Here is a 17,506-nt window from a genome sequence, read left to right as displayed (position 1 = left end):
CCCTATTCACTATAGTGCACTACGTATGCCCCCTATATAATGCATTACTTTTGTCCAGACCCTGGTCGAAATGAGTGTACTATATAGGGAATAGCGTGCCAATTGAGACACAACCAATGTGATGCAGTGTTTTATGTAGCCTTCTGATTGTCCCTCTCTCTGAGGTGTGACTGACTGTCATCACTGTGGTTCTGCTCGGGTGGCTGTCTAAGCCTGGCCTGGGTCATGGACAAGGCTGTGATGAGATTATTGTTAGGTACCACACACTGTCACAACACTGTCTTCACGTCTTCCGGACACGCCTCATGTTTTTCATAACACACAGTAACGGCCCACAAAGCCTGTCTAGGCGTAAATTACATGTGTAAAGTGGAGTGGTTTGGTTGGATGTCTGGAAAGTCTGTCAGTTATGCCTGTTTCTATCAGAGTATGAGTGTGTGTGTGTCTCTTATGTGCCTCTTTATGCGTGTACTGTGTAGGATCGGGCCCTTTTTCAGGACTATGTGAATGTTCATTGCGGTTCTGATTGCTCCCCGTGCTCCTCATCCTAAAGCTGGACGTGAGAAATGTAGTCCCTTACCTGCTTCCAACAGGTTTTACAGCTGCTGAGAAGTGCTGACTGTGAAGTCAGCCTGAAACCACATAATACACCCTCTTACACAATCAATCCCACATTGTGGACTAACCTGGCTTCAATCCTCTTATTTCTGACCTAGTCCTCTTTGTAATAAAACTTTATGTCCAATCTCAAGAGGGTGAGGAAAGTAAAGGAGAGGAAGAGGGGAGTGGAGGAAGGGAGGAGAGAGAAGAAAGAGAGATAGAGGAACTGTTAGGGGTTCCTACTCGTCTGTGTGTGTGTATGTGTGTGTGTGTGTGTGTGTTCGGCATAGAGGATAGGACGGCATGCATATTGCTGCAGCATTATGGTGTGTGTGATCATGTCTTAGCTGTAGGGTTTAAGAGGTGGTCAAAGTTAGCTAAAAGTATGAACATTAATAACATGTTATTTAAAACAGTGTTATTAACAATAACAATAACTATTAATCAACGCTCTGCAATGCAGTCGGTGACTATTGGGTCTTTAGTGGTGACTAAAACTGCTCTCTGGTCAGATTCACCTGTGATCATCACTGAGTTCAGATTTGAAGTATATTTAGTATGGAGATGTCTTGACCATATCCCACATAGACAGTAGTCAAATGGGACAGGCTGAAGGGTTAATGGATTAGCGGTGTAATTCTCATGATCTGACGAGCGACCAAAGAGTCTTTCATAAGACTGTGGATGGATATGAGGGCTAATCTCATTAGCCGTATTGATTCTCCCACGCTGCACAAAGAGACATCAAGTGGATGAATTGACTGTTTTAATGTGTGAAAGGTTCCGTGATCATAGAGATAGACTTGAGAGCTGAGTGTCTCAGTGTGGGAGTGATGATCTAGGATCAGTTTTGTCTTTTGGATCATAATGAATACAATTATAAAGACAGGGAGGACCTGATCCTAGATCAGCACTCTGGCTGGTGGCTGGCATACCTGATAGATGACCTCTCTGAGAGGAAGGATGTTGGAGGAACAGAGAGGGTGTGTCAGTATCCCGAGGAAAATCAGACTCTTTGTTTGCACTGGTGACTAATGATGTCAAGGTAACCAACTTCTCCAAGATAATAGCCTCTGATACATCTGTAGGTATGACCTCTGAGAGAGAGAGAGAGAGAGAGAGAGAGAGAGAGAGAGAGAGAGAGAGAGAGAGAGAGAGAGAGAGAGAGAGAGAGAGGTTTGTGCATGTGTATCTGCTCATGTGTTTGTCTATGTGTGTTTGTCTAGGTACCTATCCTCAGTGCCTCCTTGTGTGTTATGTTAGCCCAATCCCCCATTGATAATGACATGTAATAAAGTCTAATAATGATTGTGTATCCTGTGACTCCTGGCTGGCTCTAGAGGTCAAGGCTTGGGGCTCTGGAGGTCAAGGCTTGGGGCTGTCTCCCCTCAGTGGTTCCCCTCTAGTCCAAAGGTGTGGCTGGTTGGCCCTCACAGTGTGAACTCAAACACCACTGTTCTTATCTAGTTCTCTGTTATTTCTAGCCATTGTCGGTTTACTGCCCCATACTAGGCTTCTCTCGCTCTGTGTCAGCCTGCCCTTATAGGGGCAACTCATAAGGCTTTTTGAGAGGAGTTGGAGATCTGTACAGTGTAGAAACATACAACCAGTTTGTGTGTTTGTTTGTGTGTGTGTGTGTGTGTTTCGGGGTGTGTACAGTATGTTTGTTTGTGTGTGTTTGAGTGTTTGTCTGTGGCGGCCCACAGGGAAGGGGTGTTGCTGAGTGGAATTCCCCCATATTGACACTCACTGCAGTGCCTGTGTGCCAGATTGTGCACCATCTGCACAAGAGCAGAGATACTAGCCACATTCTGCCCCCTCTGTGCCACGGTCCACTAGCGGCTGTACCCTAGCCTAAACCCAGATCAGTTTGTGCTGTCTTGCCAACTCCTTGTCACTCATTGTCACGCAAGACAGCACAAATAGATCTGGGATCAGGCTAACTGTACCTCTGATAGCTTTTCAAAGAGTCCCCCTCAAAGACCCTATCAGTCTCTGAGGGCGGAATCCCTGCAGCCCAAGACGGCTGTTTCAACTGCTCTTTTATTGTTCCCAACCATCAATATTATTGTGGCCTGTTGGTGTGAGGGAAAGTCCTGGACCGAGAGCTGTCGACTGCTCTAGACCGGCAGGAAGGAGCTGGGAGGGGGGTGAGGGGGTGAGAGGGGGGTCTAAACAGACGAGGGGGGCACCTGAGAGAGCTAGCCGCTCGGCTATTGGGACTCTCTCAGTTCCCTGCATTCTCCTCCTGAACAATGGGGTCGAGGCTGGCTCCCCTCTGACCAGGCCGCTTGGCCCTCGCCCTCGCTGCCGCCGCGCCGCACTGATGTCATGGCGAGCCGGGTATGTTATCTCCCAGGGCCAGTGTCCCTGTGACCCGCGCCCTTCCCAGAAGACTCCCCTGTCACATTTCTAATAACCCCCCCCTCCTTCCCGTCCAAATGTCACCACGGTGCTGTAAGGGAAGTTAATAAGTTAAACCTGGCGTGCCAAAAATAACGCCATCTGTGATTGTTTGGGAGAGCATCTATTGTGTTCGTATGGGAAGTCCCAGAGATCTCAGGGTCTCTCAGATGACCCATTCACTAAACCCCCCACACACACACACCTTGGAGTCTGTGGATTGTGTGTGTATTGTGTAGTAGTGTGTGTGTTTGTGTATGGCGTAGCGTATATTCTGTGCATGTAAATGTTTGCATGTGAGTATGTACTGTATACGTGTAGCTCCACAGGTAGTCATGTAACCTTAGTACTGTACATCTCTCCATATTTTTGTCACTCAATGCACTATGAGCATATAACGGTCCTTTTTGAAAAAGCATAGAATGGTACTGGTATAGAGTGGACAGGTGGAGTTTTGGCTACTTTATATACACACACACACACACACACACACACGTGTACACACACACACACACACACGTCACAAATACGTCACCATGCACTGCAGCAGTAAGACATCTCTCCACACCTTTTACTGCCTCTTCCTCTGTGGTCCAGCCGTGTTGAGAGCATTCTGGTCCCACTACTGACGTATTGTATGGCCATCTCTGCTTCACGCTCAGCCCCCAATATCCTCCCTAATCTCTAAACTCTGTGTGTGTGTGTTGAGTCAAAGTTTGTTTGCTTTCTGCATCGGTGTGTTTTGTTTCAGTAAAGTGGATGTGAGTGTGCTATATGGTGTTGGTTGACAAAGTTTTGTGTGTATGTGTGTATTCATGTATGTATATACTGTAATTTCATATGTTTAAATCTGTGTGTGTGTGGATTTTGCAGATCTTCTACAGAGTGACTCGAGAGATCCAACCAGGAGAGGAGCTGCTTCTGTTCATGAAGGCAGAGGAGTATTCATGTAACACCATGGCTCCTGATATGCACGGTCAGTTGACACACACACACACACACACACACACACATAAACAACACACACACATACACACACACATAAACAACACACACACAACACACACACAAACCCACACACACACAGACCCCTAAGATATTCCTCCCCTTCCTTCCCCCTGTCCAGAGGAGAGACAGTATCGCTGTGAGGATTGTGACCAGCTCTTTGAGTCTGTCTCTGAGCTGCTGGACCACCAGAAGGTTCCATGTGGGACGCCCACCTCAGCCTTCCTGGGGAACCCTGGAGGGGACAGTAGTGACCTGGAGGGCCCCGAGGACCTGGAGTCCCACGACCTGCACCTGTCCCACAGCCTCAGCCACGACGGCCCCCAGGAGTGTAAGGAGTGTGACCAAGTGTTCCCCGACCTCCAGAGGTGAGAAGGTGTCCTCCTTCCCCCTTGTTGATAGGACTGGGAAAACTCAGGGCCCCTCAGCTCAGGACCCCTCTATGTCACTCAACCTGCACCACCCTCACACGCCTGATGATGGCTGCATATCAACTGCACATCAACTTGAATCTATAGTTGTCTTGATGATAATATTGTAGTGAATGGCGACAGTTGCAATGTCATTTTAACTATTATTGATCCTGGGTAAGGTCTTTGTTTGCACACTTCGTTCATTTTACATCATTGGGTTGTTTTTAGTTGAGAGGCTAGTGAGGCAGAGGGTTGTAATAATGTTATTGTGTCTGTCTGTCTGTCTGTCTGTGCGTCTCTCCTGCAGTCTGGAAGCTCACTCTCTGTCTCACTCGGAGGAGAGGGAATACAAGTGTGACCAGTGCCCCAAGGCCTTCAACTGGAAATCCAACCTGATTCGTCATCAGATGTCACATGATAGTGGCAAGCACTACGAATGTGAAAACTGCACAAAGGTACAGTCATGTACCTGCTCAAAGGTACAGTTGTGTTTGGGTGGGGTAGGTGGGTGTATGTTACTAGAGCAGGGTTCTCCATCCCTGTTCCTGGAGAGCTACCATCCAGTACGTTTTCACTCTAACCCTAATCTAGTGCACCTGATTCTAATAATTAGCTGATTGATAAGCTGAATCAGGTTAGGTACAACTGGGGTTGGAGCGAAAACCTACAGGAGGGTAGCTCTCCAGGAACAGGGTTGGAGAGCCCTGAATTAGAGTATATTTTGAGTTTAATTGAACATGTGAACAAGTGTGTGTGCATGATTGTGCCTGTAAATGAATGCATCTCCTACATGTACTGTATCCATAGTCGCAGATGGGTAACCCCCCCGTGTGTCCCCTCGTCCGTCCCCCCCAGCAGGTGTTCACAGACCCCAGTAACCTGCAGAGGCACATCCGCTCGCAGCACGTGGGGGCGCGGGCTCACGCCTGTCCCGATTGCGGGAAGACCTTTGCAACGTCCTCTGGCCTGAAGCAACACAAGCACATCCACAGCAGCGTCAAGCCCTTCATATGTAAGTCACTCAGACCCTTCATATGTAAGTCTGCACGCTTTTTCCACATATTCTACTAGCTTGTTAGAACTCATTTAGAAAAATCGCTAAAACGGCCCTTCTCTTATGTTCTCACCTGTCATAATACTAGTTGACATATTAGTTACTACATGATAGATTATAACGCAGTCCCATACCTATTTTGACCCTCTAATTGTTTTAAAGGGGAATTTCACTTGAAAACCATTTCTTCATATATTCTTCATTAGTCCACTTTTGATACAGTCCCAGGAAATTGTGCATGTCAACATTCAAGTTTTGAAGATATGTTGCTTCCAGTCTCCTGTAGCCCAAAATCAAGCAAAACATCTCATTAGGATACATTTAGCATAATCATGAGACTTTTCCAGGAAGTAAACACAGGTCTTCTATTATAATAGCTTTGAGGTTTGTACATACAGTATATGTGCAAAATAATATATTAATGGTACACTGATGAGAAAAATATGAAAAAGTGGTTTTAGGGTCAAATGCCCCTTTATTTTGAAAGTGGCATGTTGATTGTGGTAATATGTACATACAGTGGGGAGAACAAGTATTTGATACACTGCCGATTTTGCAGGTTTTCCTACTTACAAAGCATGTAGAGGTCTGTAATTTTTTATCATAGGTACACTTCAACTGTGAGAGACAGAATCTAAAACAAAAATCCAGAAAATCACATTATATGATTTTTAAGTAATTAATTTGCATTTTATTGCATGACATAAGTATTTGATCACCTACCAACCAGTAAGAATTCCGGCTCTCACAGACCTGTTAGTTTTTCTTTAAGAAGCCCTCCTGTTCTCCACTCATTACCTGTATTAACTGCACCTGTTTGAACTCGTTACCTGTATAAAAGACACCTGTCCACACACTCAATCAAACAGACTCCAACCTCTCCACAATGGCCAAGACCAGAGAGCTGTGTAAGGACATCAGGGATACAATTGTAGACCTGCACAAGGCTGGGATGGGCTACAGGACAATAGGCAAGCAGCTTGGTGAGAAGGCAACAACTGTTGGCGCAATTATTAGAAAATGGAAGAAGTTCAAGATGACGGTCAATCACCCTTGGTCTGGGGCTCCATGCAAGATCTCACCTCGTGGGGCATCAATGATCATGAAGAAGGTGAGGGATCAGCCCAGAACTACATGGCAGGACCTGGTCAATGACCTGAAGAGAGCTGGGACCACAGTCTCAAAGAAAACCATTAGTAACACACTACGGCGTCATGGATTAAAATCCTGCAGCGCACGCAAGGTCCCCCTTCTCAAGCCAGCGCATGTCCAGGCCCGTCTGAAGTTTGCCAATGACCATCTGAATGATCCAGAGGAGGAATGGGAGAAGGTCATGTGGTCTGATGAGACAAAAATAGAGCTTTTTGGTCTAAACTCCACTCGCCATGTTTGGAGGAAGAAGAAGGATGAGTACAACCCCAAGAACACCATCCCAACCGTGAAGCATGGAGGTGGAAACATCATTCTTTGGGGATGCTTTTCTGCAAAGGGGACAGGACGACTGCACCGTATTGAGGGGAGGATGGATGGGGCCATGTATCGCGAGATCTTGGCCAACAACCTCCTTCCCTCAGTAAGAGCATTGAAGATGGGTCGTGGCTGGGTCTTCCAGCATGACAATGACCCGAAACACACAGCCAGGGCAACTAAAGAGTGGCTCCGTAAGAAGCATCTCAAGGTCCTGGAGTGGCCTAGCCAGTCACCAGACCTGAACCCAATAGAAAATCTTTGGAGGGAGCTGAAAGTCCGTATTGCCCAGCGACAGCCCCAAAACCTGAAGGATCTGGAGAAGGTCTGTATGGAGGAGTGGGCCAAAATCCCTGCTGCAGTGTGTGCAAACCTGGTCAAGACCTACAGGAAACGTATGATCTCTGTAATTGCAAACAAAGGTTTCTGTACCAAATATTAAGTTCTGCTTTTCTGATGTATCAAATACTTATGTCATGCAATAAAATGCAAATTAATTACTTAAAAATCATACAATGTGATTTTCTGGATTTTTGTTTTAGATTCCGTCTCTCACAGTTGAAGTGTACCTATGATAAAAATTACAGACCTCTACATGCTTTGTAAGTAGGAAAACCTGCAAAATCGGCAGTGTATCAAATACTTGTTCTCCCCACTGTATCTATAATCTACAAGATTGCAAAAGGAGAACATTAAATGTTTCATTCCACAGGGGAGTGCTATTTAGAAGGAAAATGGCATTTCTGTTATTAGCTGAAGAACAGCAGTACCTGTTCCATGCCCCCATCTCAGCAACCGCACACCTTGCTGACCCAATGACCCCTAACAATGACCTCACACTATGACCTCACGTTTTAACCCTACTGTTGTCCCACACATTGACCTGTTCGACCAGCCGTGACCCCCCGTTGACCCCAGAGCTCCTACCTTTGACCCCACTCTCTCTCACACTCCCTGTAAATGCCAACTCTGAGGTCTAACATTACAACCACAACACATAATGACCAGACCCCAGTTTTGCTTTTCAGAGAAAACATATTTTCAGAGTTTTTCCTTGTTAGGTCAAGTAATCAGGAAAATCTTCCAGTCCCAATAATGATTTCTCACACTTTCACCTCACACACCAAAGCACAATGACCTTCACCCTTTGACCCCATCTCCGTGACCCCACACACAGGGCAGAGGGGCTGGGTCTGCCTGCGGACCCCCATCTCCCCTCTCCCCCTCCAAACGCACCATTCCACACAAATAGCAACCACATGTCCCCTCCATCGTGCTCCGAATGGGAGTCCATTTGCACTAATCAGCTGAAAATATGCAGGTTTAAAAACAGCTAATGCCTGTGTAAAAAGACAGAACACCCTCTGCCCTGACAGATGTGTTAGAGACCGTGTGTGTCCGTCCTCTGTGTTTGTTTGTCTGTGTGAACAACATGTCTGTCAGCGTACTGTATTGTATACGTGTGTGTCCACGTGTGTGTCAATGTGTGTGTCCGGGTGTGTGTTCGTGTGTGTGTGCCTGTGCATATGTTTGTCTGTGTGTGCGTGTGTGTCTGTCAGCGTACGTGCCTGCGTGTGTCCATGCATGTGTGTGTGTGTGTGTGTGTGTGTGTGTGTGTGTGTGCATGCATGTGTGTGTGTGTACCAAGGTAGAAAGCCTGTGCCTGTGGTTGTCTGTAGAGCACTCCGGCCCTGATCATTCATTCAGACACATGGGGCTGTCTTACTCAAAGCTGCTCTTCACAGGAATGTGTTTATAATATTTAGTTACAGTTTATGGAGACCTGACAAAACACACGTGTGGAGTGGATCAGGTCCCTCACACACTGTGTGTCATTTGTGTCTGTTGTAAGTCTGTAAATGTCATGAGTGTGAGATTTACAGCCACTGGTTTCTACTCGTTCTACAACAGAGAGGAAACGGATAACAACACCCATGTTAGCCAACGAGCCTCAGGCTCATAAAATATTTACACCTAGACCAAACATCTCTTGATCAATTATGACATTGACTCCTTCGAAAACATTATCATTCATTCTGAGACCTTTGCCCTAGATTCGAAGAATGTTAATTATTACGGCAAGGTATGCACGTCATTGTCTTACACAAGTTTCCCAATACATTTCCATACCACTATATGAAAAAAATCAAACAACTTTAGACTACATACTGTATATTGTGATGAGTAAATATTTGAATCAATATAAAGTTATAGATTGCAATATTGTTCAATATCATACATAATATTTAAGAGTATGTTTTGATATTAAATTGTCATCCGCTTTCCATTTTTACGGATGTAGAATAAATAATAGAGAAATAGAGAATTCCAATAGAGAATATGAAACAGAATGACTATTATCCAGATGCTACTGTATAGATATGATCTCTATATGACTGTTTATTTTTATCTAGCTATCATCTAGCCCAGGGGTCTCCAACCTTTTCTAGCATGAGAGCTACTTTTTAAAAAATGAAACATGTGGCGAGCTACTCAGAATACCTTTTATTTTTGTCTGGAAGAAAACAAAAAAATATATTTTTTAGTGTAATTCCCCTTTAATTGCGCATCTGGCCCTTTAATTGCGCATCTGGCCCTTTAATTGCGCATCTGGCCCTTTAATTGCGCATCTAGCGAGTGTGGAATGATGGTTCTGTACTGCTGCTGCTCATTTCATGGCAAAGTTTGCAAATAACAAATAATAGATACAAATGATATACTCACTCATTATATACTTCTGCCAGGTGAGCCTACTTTGCAGTTAACATTTAATTGAGAAAGTTTTTGGGAAAGTATTTCTGTTAACCCACAACATGGTTATCACATAAACTGGCTACACACAAAGTGATAGACAAAGGTGCGAAACCACACAGACAGACGGGGCAATATTGCTGGAAATTAATTGGCAGACTTTAGCTTTTTCATCCAATAGTGGCTAACCAGGGGTGAGATTTGTTTATGACAGTTTTTGGTGGAAAACATGAAAGACTGCATGTACTTTCAGAATTGTTTGGCGAGCTACTTATATGTGGGTTGTGAGCTGCTGGTAGCTCGCGATCTAACTGCTGGAGAACCCTGTCTAGCCACTATGTTCTGTTCAACAATGTGGTCTGCCACATAGCAGGGTGGTGTCCATGGGGTCAGACAGGGAAGGGACTGTGGGACTGTGGGAAGGTTACAGTGAGCTAGATGACAGGGACAGGGTGAGGGGGACCCGGCCAGGGGGGAGTGGGGGGTGAGGGACGAGGTGGGCAGCGGAGGACGTGAGCCCTGTCCCTGGGAACCGGACCTACAGGATAGGATTCATTCAACTCTGCTTCCTTCACAGGCTCAAAATAGAGCCATTGTGCCGTGTGTCTGCAAGTGAGTCTGTGTGTGTATGTGTGTGTGTCATGTGTTATGTGATATTTTAATATCTGTGAATGTGTCTGCATATATCTGTGTGTGTGTGTGTGTGTGTGTGTGTGTGTGTGTGTGTGTGTGTGTGTGTGTGTGTGTTCATGTGTGTGTTTTTGTCTATTGTGAGTTATGTGAATATCTATGAATGTGTATGCATGTCTGTGTGCACACGCATGTGTATGTACGTGTATGTGTGTACCCGTGTGTGTTTGTTTACGGTCTCCTTGGGAGTCTGACCCTGGAGGTGCATTGTGTTTGATGTGCAGGTGATGGATTCCACTGACTCAGTCTCAGCCCGAGGAACAAAGTCCCATGACAATGCCAGGATCTGGCGACTCATCTCATCCCCCCTCACCTCACTGAAATAACATTATCAAACTAGGACATCTTACACTCAGCCAGTCTCTCATGTACTGTAGTCCCCCATCCTGAAATGCATGTGTAGTGTCACGACTAAAGCCTGGAGGTTTTCCTTACTACTGGATCTAAGGGAAAACTCTTGGCCCTTGTGGTCAGAGATGTGTGTGTGTGTGTGTGTGTGTGTGTGTGTGTGTGTGTGTGTGTGTGTGTGTGTGTGTGTGTGTGTGTGTGTGTGTGTGTGTGTGTGTGTGTGTGTGTGTGGTGTTGGACATGTCTCTGAGTGCCCCGTGTCTGTCTCCCTCTCCCTGCAGGCGAGGTGTGCCACAAGTCCTACACGCAGTTCTCCAACCTATGCCGCCACAAGCGCATGCACGCCGACTGCCGTACCCAGATCAAGTGTAAGGACTGTGGACAGATGTTCAGCACCACCTCCTCCCTCAACAAGCACCGGCGCTTCTGTGAGGGCAAGAACCATTTCACGGCAGGGGGGTTGTTTGCCCATGCCCAGGGCATGTCCCTCCCCGGTGTCCCTGGTGCCATGGACAAGGCCGCTATGGGTGGGATGGGGCACAGCAGCGCCAGCCTGGCAGACTACTTTGGAAACCGGCACCACAGTGGCCTGACATTTCCGACCGCCCCTGGCTTCCCCTTCAGCTTCCCGGGCCTGTTCTCCTCTGGACTGTACCATCGACCCCCCCTCATCCCGGCCACCTCCCCAATCAGACGGCCCCCAGGTCCAGGTACGGAGCACAGCAAGGGCCCCCTCCTGTCGCCCAGCCCCGGAGCCCAGGAGGCCAGAGAGCTGCTCAAGACCCTCCGCAAGGAGGCATCGCCCGGCAACGAGCTGCCACAGGGGATAGAGCAGCGACAGGCCCAGGGCTCCTCCTCCAAGCAGAGGCACGGCGGCGGCAAGATGAGCAGCCAGTCGGAGAGCAGCGACCTGGATGACGTGAGCACGCCCAGTGGGAGTGACCTGGATACCACGTCAGGCTCGGATCTGGAGAGCGACATGGAGAGCGAAGGCCAGCGGGAGAGGGCACCCCGGGAGAACGGGAAGGGGCCGAAGAGGAAGGCGGGCGGAGGCCCCCAGAGCCCCACCACCCTGACCAGTAACCACACTAAGGAGTTCCAAGGCCCCGCCTTGTTCCCTCCCTCGCTGGACGAGCACACGGCTGTCTCGGGGGCGGTCAATGACTCCATCAAGGCCATCGCCTCCATCGCTGAGAGGTACTTTGGCTCCACGGGGCTGGCGGGCCTGCAGGACAAGAAGGTAGGCGCCCTGCCCTACCCCTCCATGTTCCCCCTGCCCTTCTTCCCAACCTTCTCCCCACCCGTCTACCCCTTCCCAGAGAGAGAGCTCAGACCTCCAGGCCTCAAGGGGGAGCCCCAGTCCCCACCTGACGAACACACCAAGAAGGGCCAGAGCAGGACCTCTGAGTCGCCCTTTGACCTTACCACCAAGCGCAAGCAGGAGGAGAAGGTCCCCGCCCCCTTCGCCCCCGTCTCCAATTCCAAACCGGAGGCCTCCCCACGTTCCACCAATCAGGACCAGCCGCTGGATCTAAGCATGGGCGGCACCAGGAACCGCGGCAGTAGCCGCGCCCCCCGGAGGGAGGAGTCAAAGAAGATCCACGTGTTTGGAGAAGACAAGGCAGGGGTGGAGCTTCCTAAAGCCGACACCTCCCTGCAGCATGCCAGGCCCACCCCCTTCTTCATGGACCCCATCTACAGGTACTGTGAATCTCTAGAACTAAACCTCACCAGTTCAAATATCACTCACTATCAGTCTCATTTAGAGCTATTGTGTGTTATTATATTCTGTGTTAGGAATATGTGTCTTTAACTTCCTATATGTAAGCCTCCTGTAGCTCAGTTGGTAGAGCGTGGCGCTTGCAACGCCAGGGTTGTGGGTTCGATTCCCACGGGGGACCAGTATAAAAAATGTATGCACTCACTAACTGTAAGTCGCTCTGGACAAGAGCGTCTGCTAAATGACTAAAATGTAAATGTACTTTTTCCTATATTGTTGGATGTAAATGTATTTTAGAGTGTCGGTGTCTAAGAACTGATAGAGTTTTAATATTAGCAGGGTTGAGAAGAGGAAGATGAACGATCCGTTTGAGGCTCTGAAAGACAAGTACATGCGGCCCGCCCCCGGCTTCCTCTTCCATCCACAGGTAGGTCCTGTCCTGTTCTATCTCAGTGTTACTGTAGCTTCACAAAGACAGCCAGACCAGGGGCCCTTTTTGGTTTTGAGGCCCAGGCTCGGTGAGGCGATCTGGGGTTGGTCTGGGGGTGGTCCGAAGTGGTCTGGTTCTGATGGGGACCAGAGGCAGTGTTCAGTCTGATCCATGCTCAAGCATGTTAGGGTCTGGTCTGTCCTGTTCTCAGCTATCTGAACCAGATGTGTGAGAATGTGGAAGACTGAAAAGGGCACAAAGTGGCACATCCTCACCTAGGTGTCTTTGACTAAAATATATAAGATGATACCCTTTAAAAGTCCCTGAATTTTTCCCCCGGACTCTGCGCTGCCTGTGATTTCTCTATCGTGTGTAGCGTGACTCAATGTGTACTGATGTGCTTTGACATTCGTGTGAAAAAGTGAAAACATTTTCTCAGGGCTTGGCGTTTTTTACTGACCGTTTCAGGCCTGGTTTTTACTGGCTGTTTGAGTCGTTCTGATTTATGTCCCCTCTCCACACTCTGTGAAGCAGTCTCTAACTCTGTAACGCCACATGGCCGTGGCACGTGGCTTAATGAGGTGTCCTATCAGTAGAAACAGAAACAGCATTTAGGCCATTTTTATTACTTTACGATGTTTAGACACACAAATCAGTCACAGAAACACTCTGGCCACAGGGGCTCTTTATTTATTTGCAGTTGTACATTTTCGGGTTAGGGGTTTGTTACCAAGTCACCTGACCCCCTTGTGACATCATCATCCCCCACCCAATGCCCAATGCCCAATCAAAAGCTGTTAATCCATGGTCTACTTCCTGGTTCTGACTGATCTTTTCCTTCTGTCCCGCCCCTCAGTTTCGTATGCCAGATCAGAGATCCTGGGTAAGTTTCCTCTACACCTATATGTCTCTGTGCTTCATGTAAATGTCTGAAAATTATATTTAGGCCTGGGATTTCTAGCTGGGTTCCACCCTGTACTGCTAACGGCACTGAGGGTTCTATATATATTTGCTTATTTGGAGAGTGAGGCAGGGCTGTTGGAATGGGCACAGAGCGGGTGAGACGAGGGGGGGAAGACAGGGGGGACTGCTCTGCATCAGCGCGAGGGTAACAGTCTCTTAGGGACCCAGGGAGGGAGGGGGAGTTCCTCCCTCCGACATCTGTTTCCAGATAAGATCAACAATTGAGAATGCATCTCGCTAATTAAGGCGCTCTCAGCATCACTGACATCTGAAGATAACCAATCAACAGCTGGCCCCACAGAGACACTACGGCAACAAGCAAGTTCATCTAAAGGGGATTTTGGGGGGATCACATTTAAGTAAATGTGTAGACATTTATCCTCCATGTTCCCACAATTACACTTCTCACAATCTGTATTATATCAAATGAGATCTAGTGAACCTGACTTAAAATCAATAAAATCTCAAAGGCTTTAGAGCCGTTTGTTCTGATTCTGACTTATCTCACTGGTAGTAGACGATACAGATAGTTCTCACAGAGGGAGGAACAAAACTGAACTGAACAGCCAGAGAGGAAGGAGAATGAGTGTGTATCAGAGCGAGGGTTGCCTCAGTAGACAGAAGAACAGCCAGGGTGGGCTAGCTGTTTCAGCCTCAGCCTCTTGCTCTCAAACTAAAGTGTCTTATCTTGCACGACGGCTCAATACAGCAGACAGTTTTAGGGCTCCTAATGCGCGGGCGAGTTATGGCCTCTCATTGAGTAAGGAGGGAAACAAACTGAGCTTTAGCCCCCACGCCCGTAAAGAGCCCCAATGAAATACATATTGCACATTCACAAGAAATAGGGAAGCATTCCACCCCCACCTTCCCCTCCCGTTCCCCTCCTCACGAGGGAGCCTTTGATTCACAGCACGGAGCATTGGCATATTCATAATCAAACGGACCTGACACCCACATCCTCCCGGAGTCGGAACTTTACACCCGGCCGTCACTCTTAATCAGCCCTGGCCTATAAAGTCTGTGGTCGTTCATCATCGATCAGTCTCTCCATCTCTGTTTTCTCTCTGCTCTTTTTCTTTCTTTCTCTCTCTCTCTCTCTCTCTATCTATCTCTCTCTCTCTCTCTCTCTCTCTCTCTCTCGCTGTCTCTCTCTGTAAAGTCTCAGAGTAACATGGGGCTGGAACAGTGAGATGGAATGTCAGGTGGTGAGCAGGGCCCGTGGCGCTGCCGGAGGACCAATCACCACTGATTTGTTGCCTTATTGAAATAAGAATAAGGAACACACTAAAAATTCAATACACGCAAAACAATGCAAATTTGTGGCACCTTAAAAAAGAAAGCTGTCCTGTGCGAGATAGGCTGACAGGCCCCGCAGCCTGCTGGGACATCCCCCCACCTCCCTCCTTCCTCTTCTCCTCCCCCATCCCTCCATCCCGCCCCTCTCAGCACAGCGATATCATTATTACCCGTGTCTGGCCCTTGATCAGTAATGTCAACATCTTTCATATTGACGAATGTGCTGTCTGCCTGCATTGTGCACCGAATGGTTTACAGCCCAGCAGTGGACATGAATCACACACACACACACACATACACACACACACACACACACACACACACACACACACACAGACACACATTCTCACACATTAACACACTCTCTTTCTTTCTCTCACACACACAAACACACACATTCTCTCACAGACATTGTTGGTAGTTAATCAACTATGACCACCATGCAGCACACATACACACACAAACACTAACACACTCATACACACACACAAACACTAACACACACATACACATCATCTGACAAGTACATGTATTTCCACTTTCCTCCAAAGATTTTACGCATATTTGATGAAAGCAAATGTTAGCCTTCATTAGTAAATTGTATACAGTCCTTCTCTCTCTCTGTCTGTGTGTGTCTGTGTGTGTCTGTGTGTGTGTGTGTGTGTGTGTGTGTGTGTGTGTGTGTGTGTGTGTGTGTGTGTAAAACAGAGTTGATTACAGTCATATACCACCTGACCTGACTTCCACTGACCACTAGTGGTGGAATAAAGCTGCATAATATTCCCATATACAATACCCTAATACCAGCCCTGGAAAGGACAATCAATAATACTCTGATCTGTGTAAAGTACAGTATTGGTTTCTATCTTCAATATGGCCTAGTTTGAATACAGCCTTGGTTTATGGTGTCTCAATTCAATGCCAGGCAGAGCCTCTCTCTGAAGGACTATACTCATGTTGTCACATCATGCCCCCTTTGCTCTGCTTATATGCACTGCTGTCACTAGCTTCGGGGGCAACCTGGGGAGTCTTTTGGGACATTGGGCTGTATTATTGACTCCCTTGGTTGCACATCATTCTGGTGGGTGGCAACAGAAAATAACCCTAACCTAATGTGTCCGGCTCCACCCAAAAAACTTTTCCCGTCAACAAAGACATATCTATAATCTCTAGGAACAGTACTTATCAGTTGTAAGGTTAAATGTGACCCTCGCTATCAAATAATCCTGCCTAGTTAGACAGTGGGCTGCCATTAGACCATGCACTTCACGCAACACTTCCTACCACGTAATCTACCACTGTCTGTACAGCAGGAATGTGGTGCGGTTTGGACAAAATTTGGATTCAGACCTTCATTTGAAAGTGAAGGACACATTTAACCTTAAAACTGGTAAGTAGTGTTCTAGAGACTATAGATATGCCTTTGTTGATGGGAAACTATTTTTTTTGTTAAGCCGCACACATTAGGTTAGGGAATGATGCGCAACCAAGGGAGTCAATAAACAACCCAATGTCCGGAAAGACTCCAGAAGTTGCCCCTGAAGTTATACTGAAACCTGCCAGATGGTCAATTTAAATAAAGTGGGTTACTAACTGACTTACTTGGTTAAATGAAGGTTCAATAAAGGTTTTCCCTGACCATTCATGTGACATGTGTCCGTCTCTCCTCAGATGTCGGCCATTGAGAACATGGCGGAGAAGCTGGAGACGTTTGGTTCGCTTAACCCCGAGTCAGGTGACCTGATGCGCTCCGTCCCCTCCATGTTTGACTTCCGAGCCCCGCCCACTGCTCTCCCCGAGACGCTACTGCGCAAGGGCAAGGAGCGCTACACCTGCAGGTAACTACAGAAACCGTTTACGCGCATCAGGTGATTTTATCCAACTGTATTGAAAAAAATGTATTTTGTCTTCACACTACTTCATCTCTGATTTTGGCCTCGTGACTTTCTGATTGAAAGTCCCATGGTTTTGGTCAATTCCTATTTCTATACTTCTAAATTTATAAATTGAGTTGGATTGAATTTAATTTGATTGAATTGAATTGAATTGGAATAGACCCTAAACCTGAAAAGTTAATATGTCCTTGAGTGTATGGCCTATTTCCATTCCATGTCCTTGAGACAAACTTCTACTTAATTTCCATGGCTGGCCAGTGTAAACCCTTTGAGGTGACTGTGTGTGCTGTGTTACTCAGTGAAGGGCCGTGCTTGGCCCCCTTTCTCTCCCACTGTTTACCCAGGGAGTTGGCCCTGATTAGCAGATTAATATGAGAGGCTTTGGGACCCTGGCGGTGCTTTGATCTAACGCTTTGCTGTGTGTGTGGACACACCCACTCTCTGCACCTCACCATTGCTACGTTAAACTCA

At 47.1% G+C, this 17,506-nt stretch overlaps 1 protein-coding gene across 17 annotated transcripts in view; it reads left to right on the top strand.

Annotated features, from left to right (window-relative positions):
• LOC121567563 (histone-lysine N-methyltransferase MECOM) overlaps positions 1-17,506 on the top strand; it is a 160,205-nt gene that overhangs the window by 127,249 nt on the left and 15,450 nt on the right. For 3 of the 17 annotated variants that reach the window (XM_041877720.2, XM_041877714.2, XM_041877731.2), the window contains 8 exons: positions 3,877-3,979; positions 4,130-4,376; positions 4,729-4,900; positions 5,277-5,457; positions 11,013-12,432; positions 12,788-12,878; positions 13,738-13,764; positions 16,812-16,978. In XM_041877720.2, the coding sequence (XP_041733654.1) occupies positions 3,877-3,979; positions 4,130-4,376; positions 4,729-4,900; positions 5,277-5,457; positions 11,013-12,432; positions 12,788-12,878; positions 13,738-13,764; positions 16,812-16,978 (2,408 nt within the window). The remainder of the gene's footprint in view (positions 1-3,876; positions 3,980-4,129; positions 4,377-4,728; positions 4,901-5,276; positions 5,458-11,012; positions 12,433-12,787; positions 12,879-13,737; positions 13,765-16,811; positions 16,979-17,506) is intronic. The other 14 variants (XM_041877722.2, XM_041877716.2, XM_041877727.2 and 11 more) reach the window with 13 other exon arrangements.

This window comes from Coregonus clupeaformis, chromosome 6 (assembly GCF_020615455.1).
Source record: "Coregonus clupeaformis isolate EN_2021a chromosome 6, ASM2061545v1, whole genome shotgun sequence".
NCBI lineage: Eukaryota > Metazoa > Chordata > Actinopteri > Salmoniformes > Salmonidae > Coregonus > Coregonus clupeaformis.
This window is presented reverse-complemented; position numbering and strand designations above follow the sequence as displayed.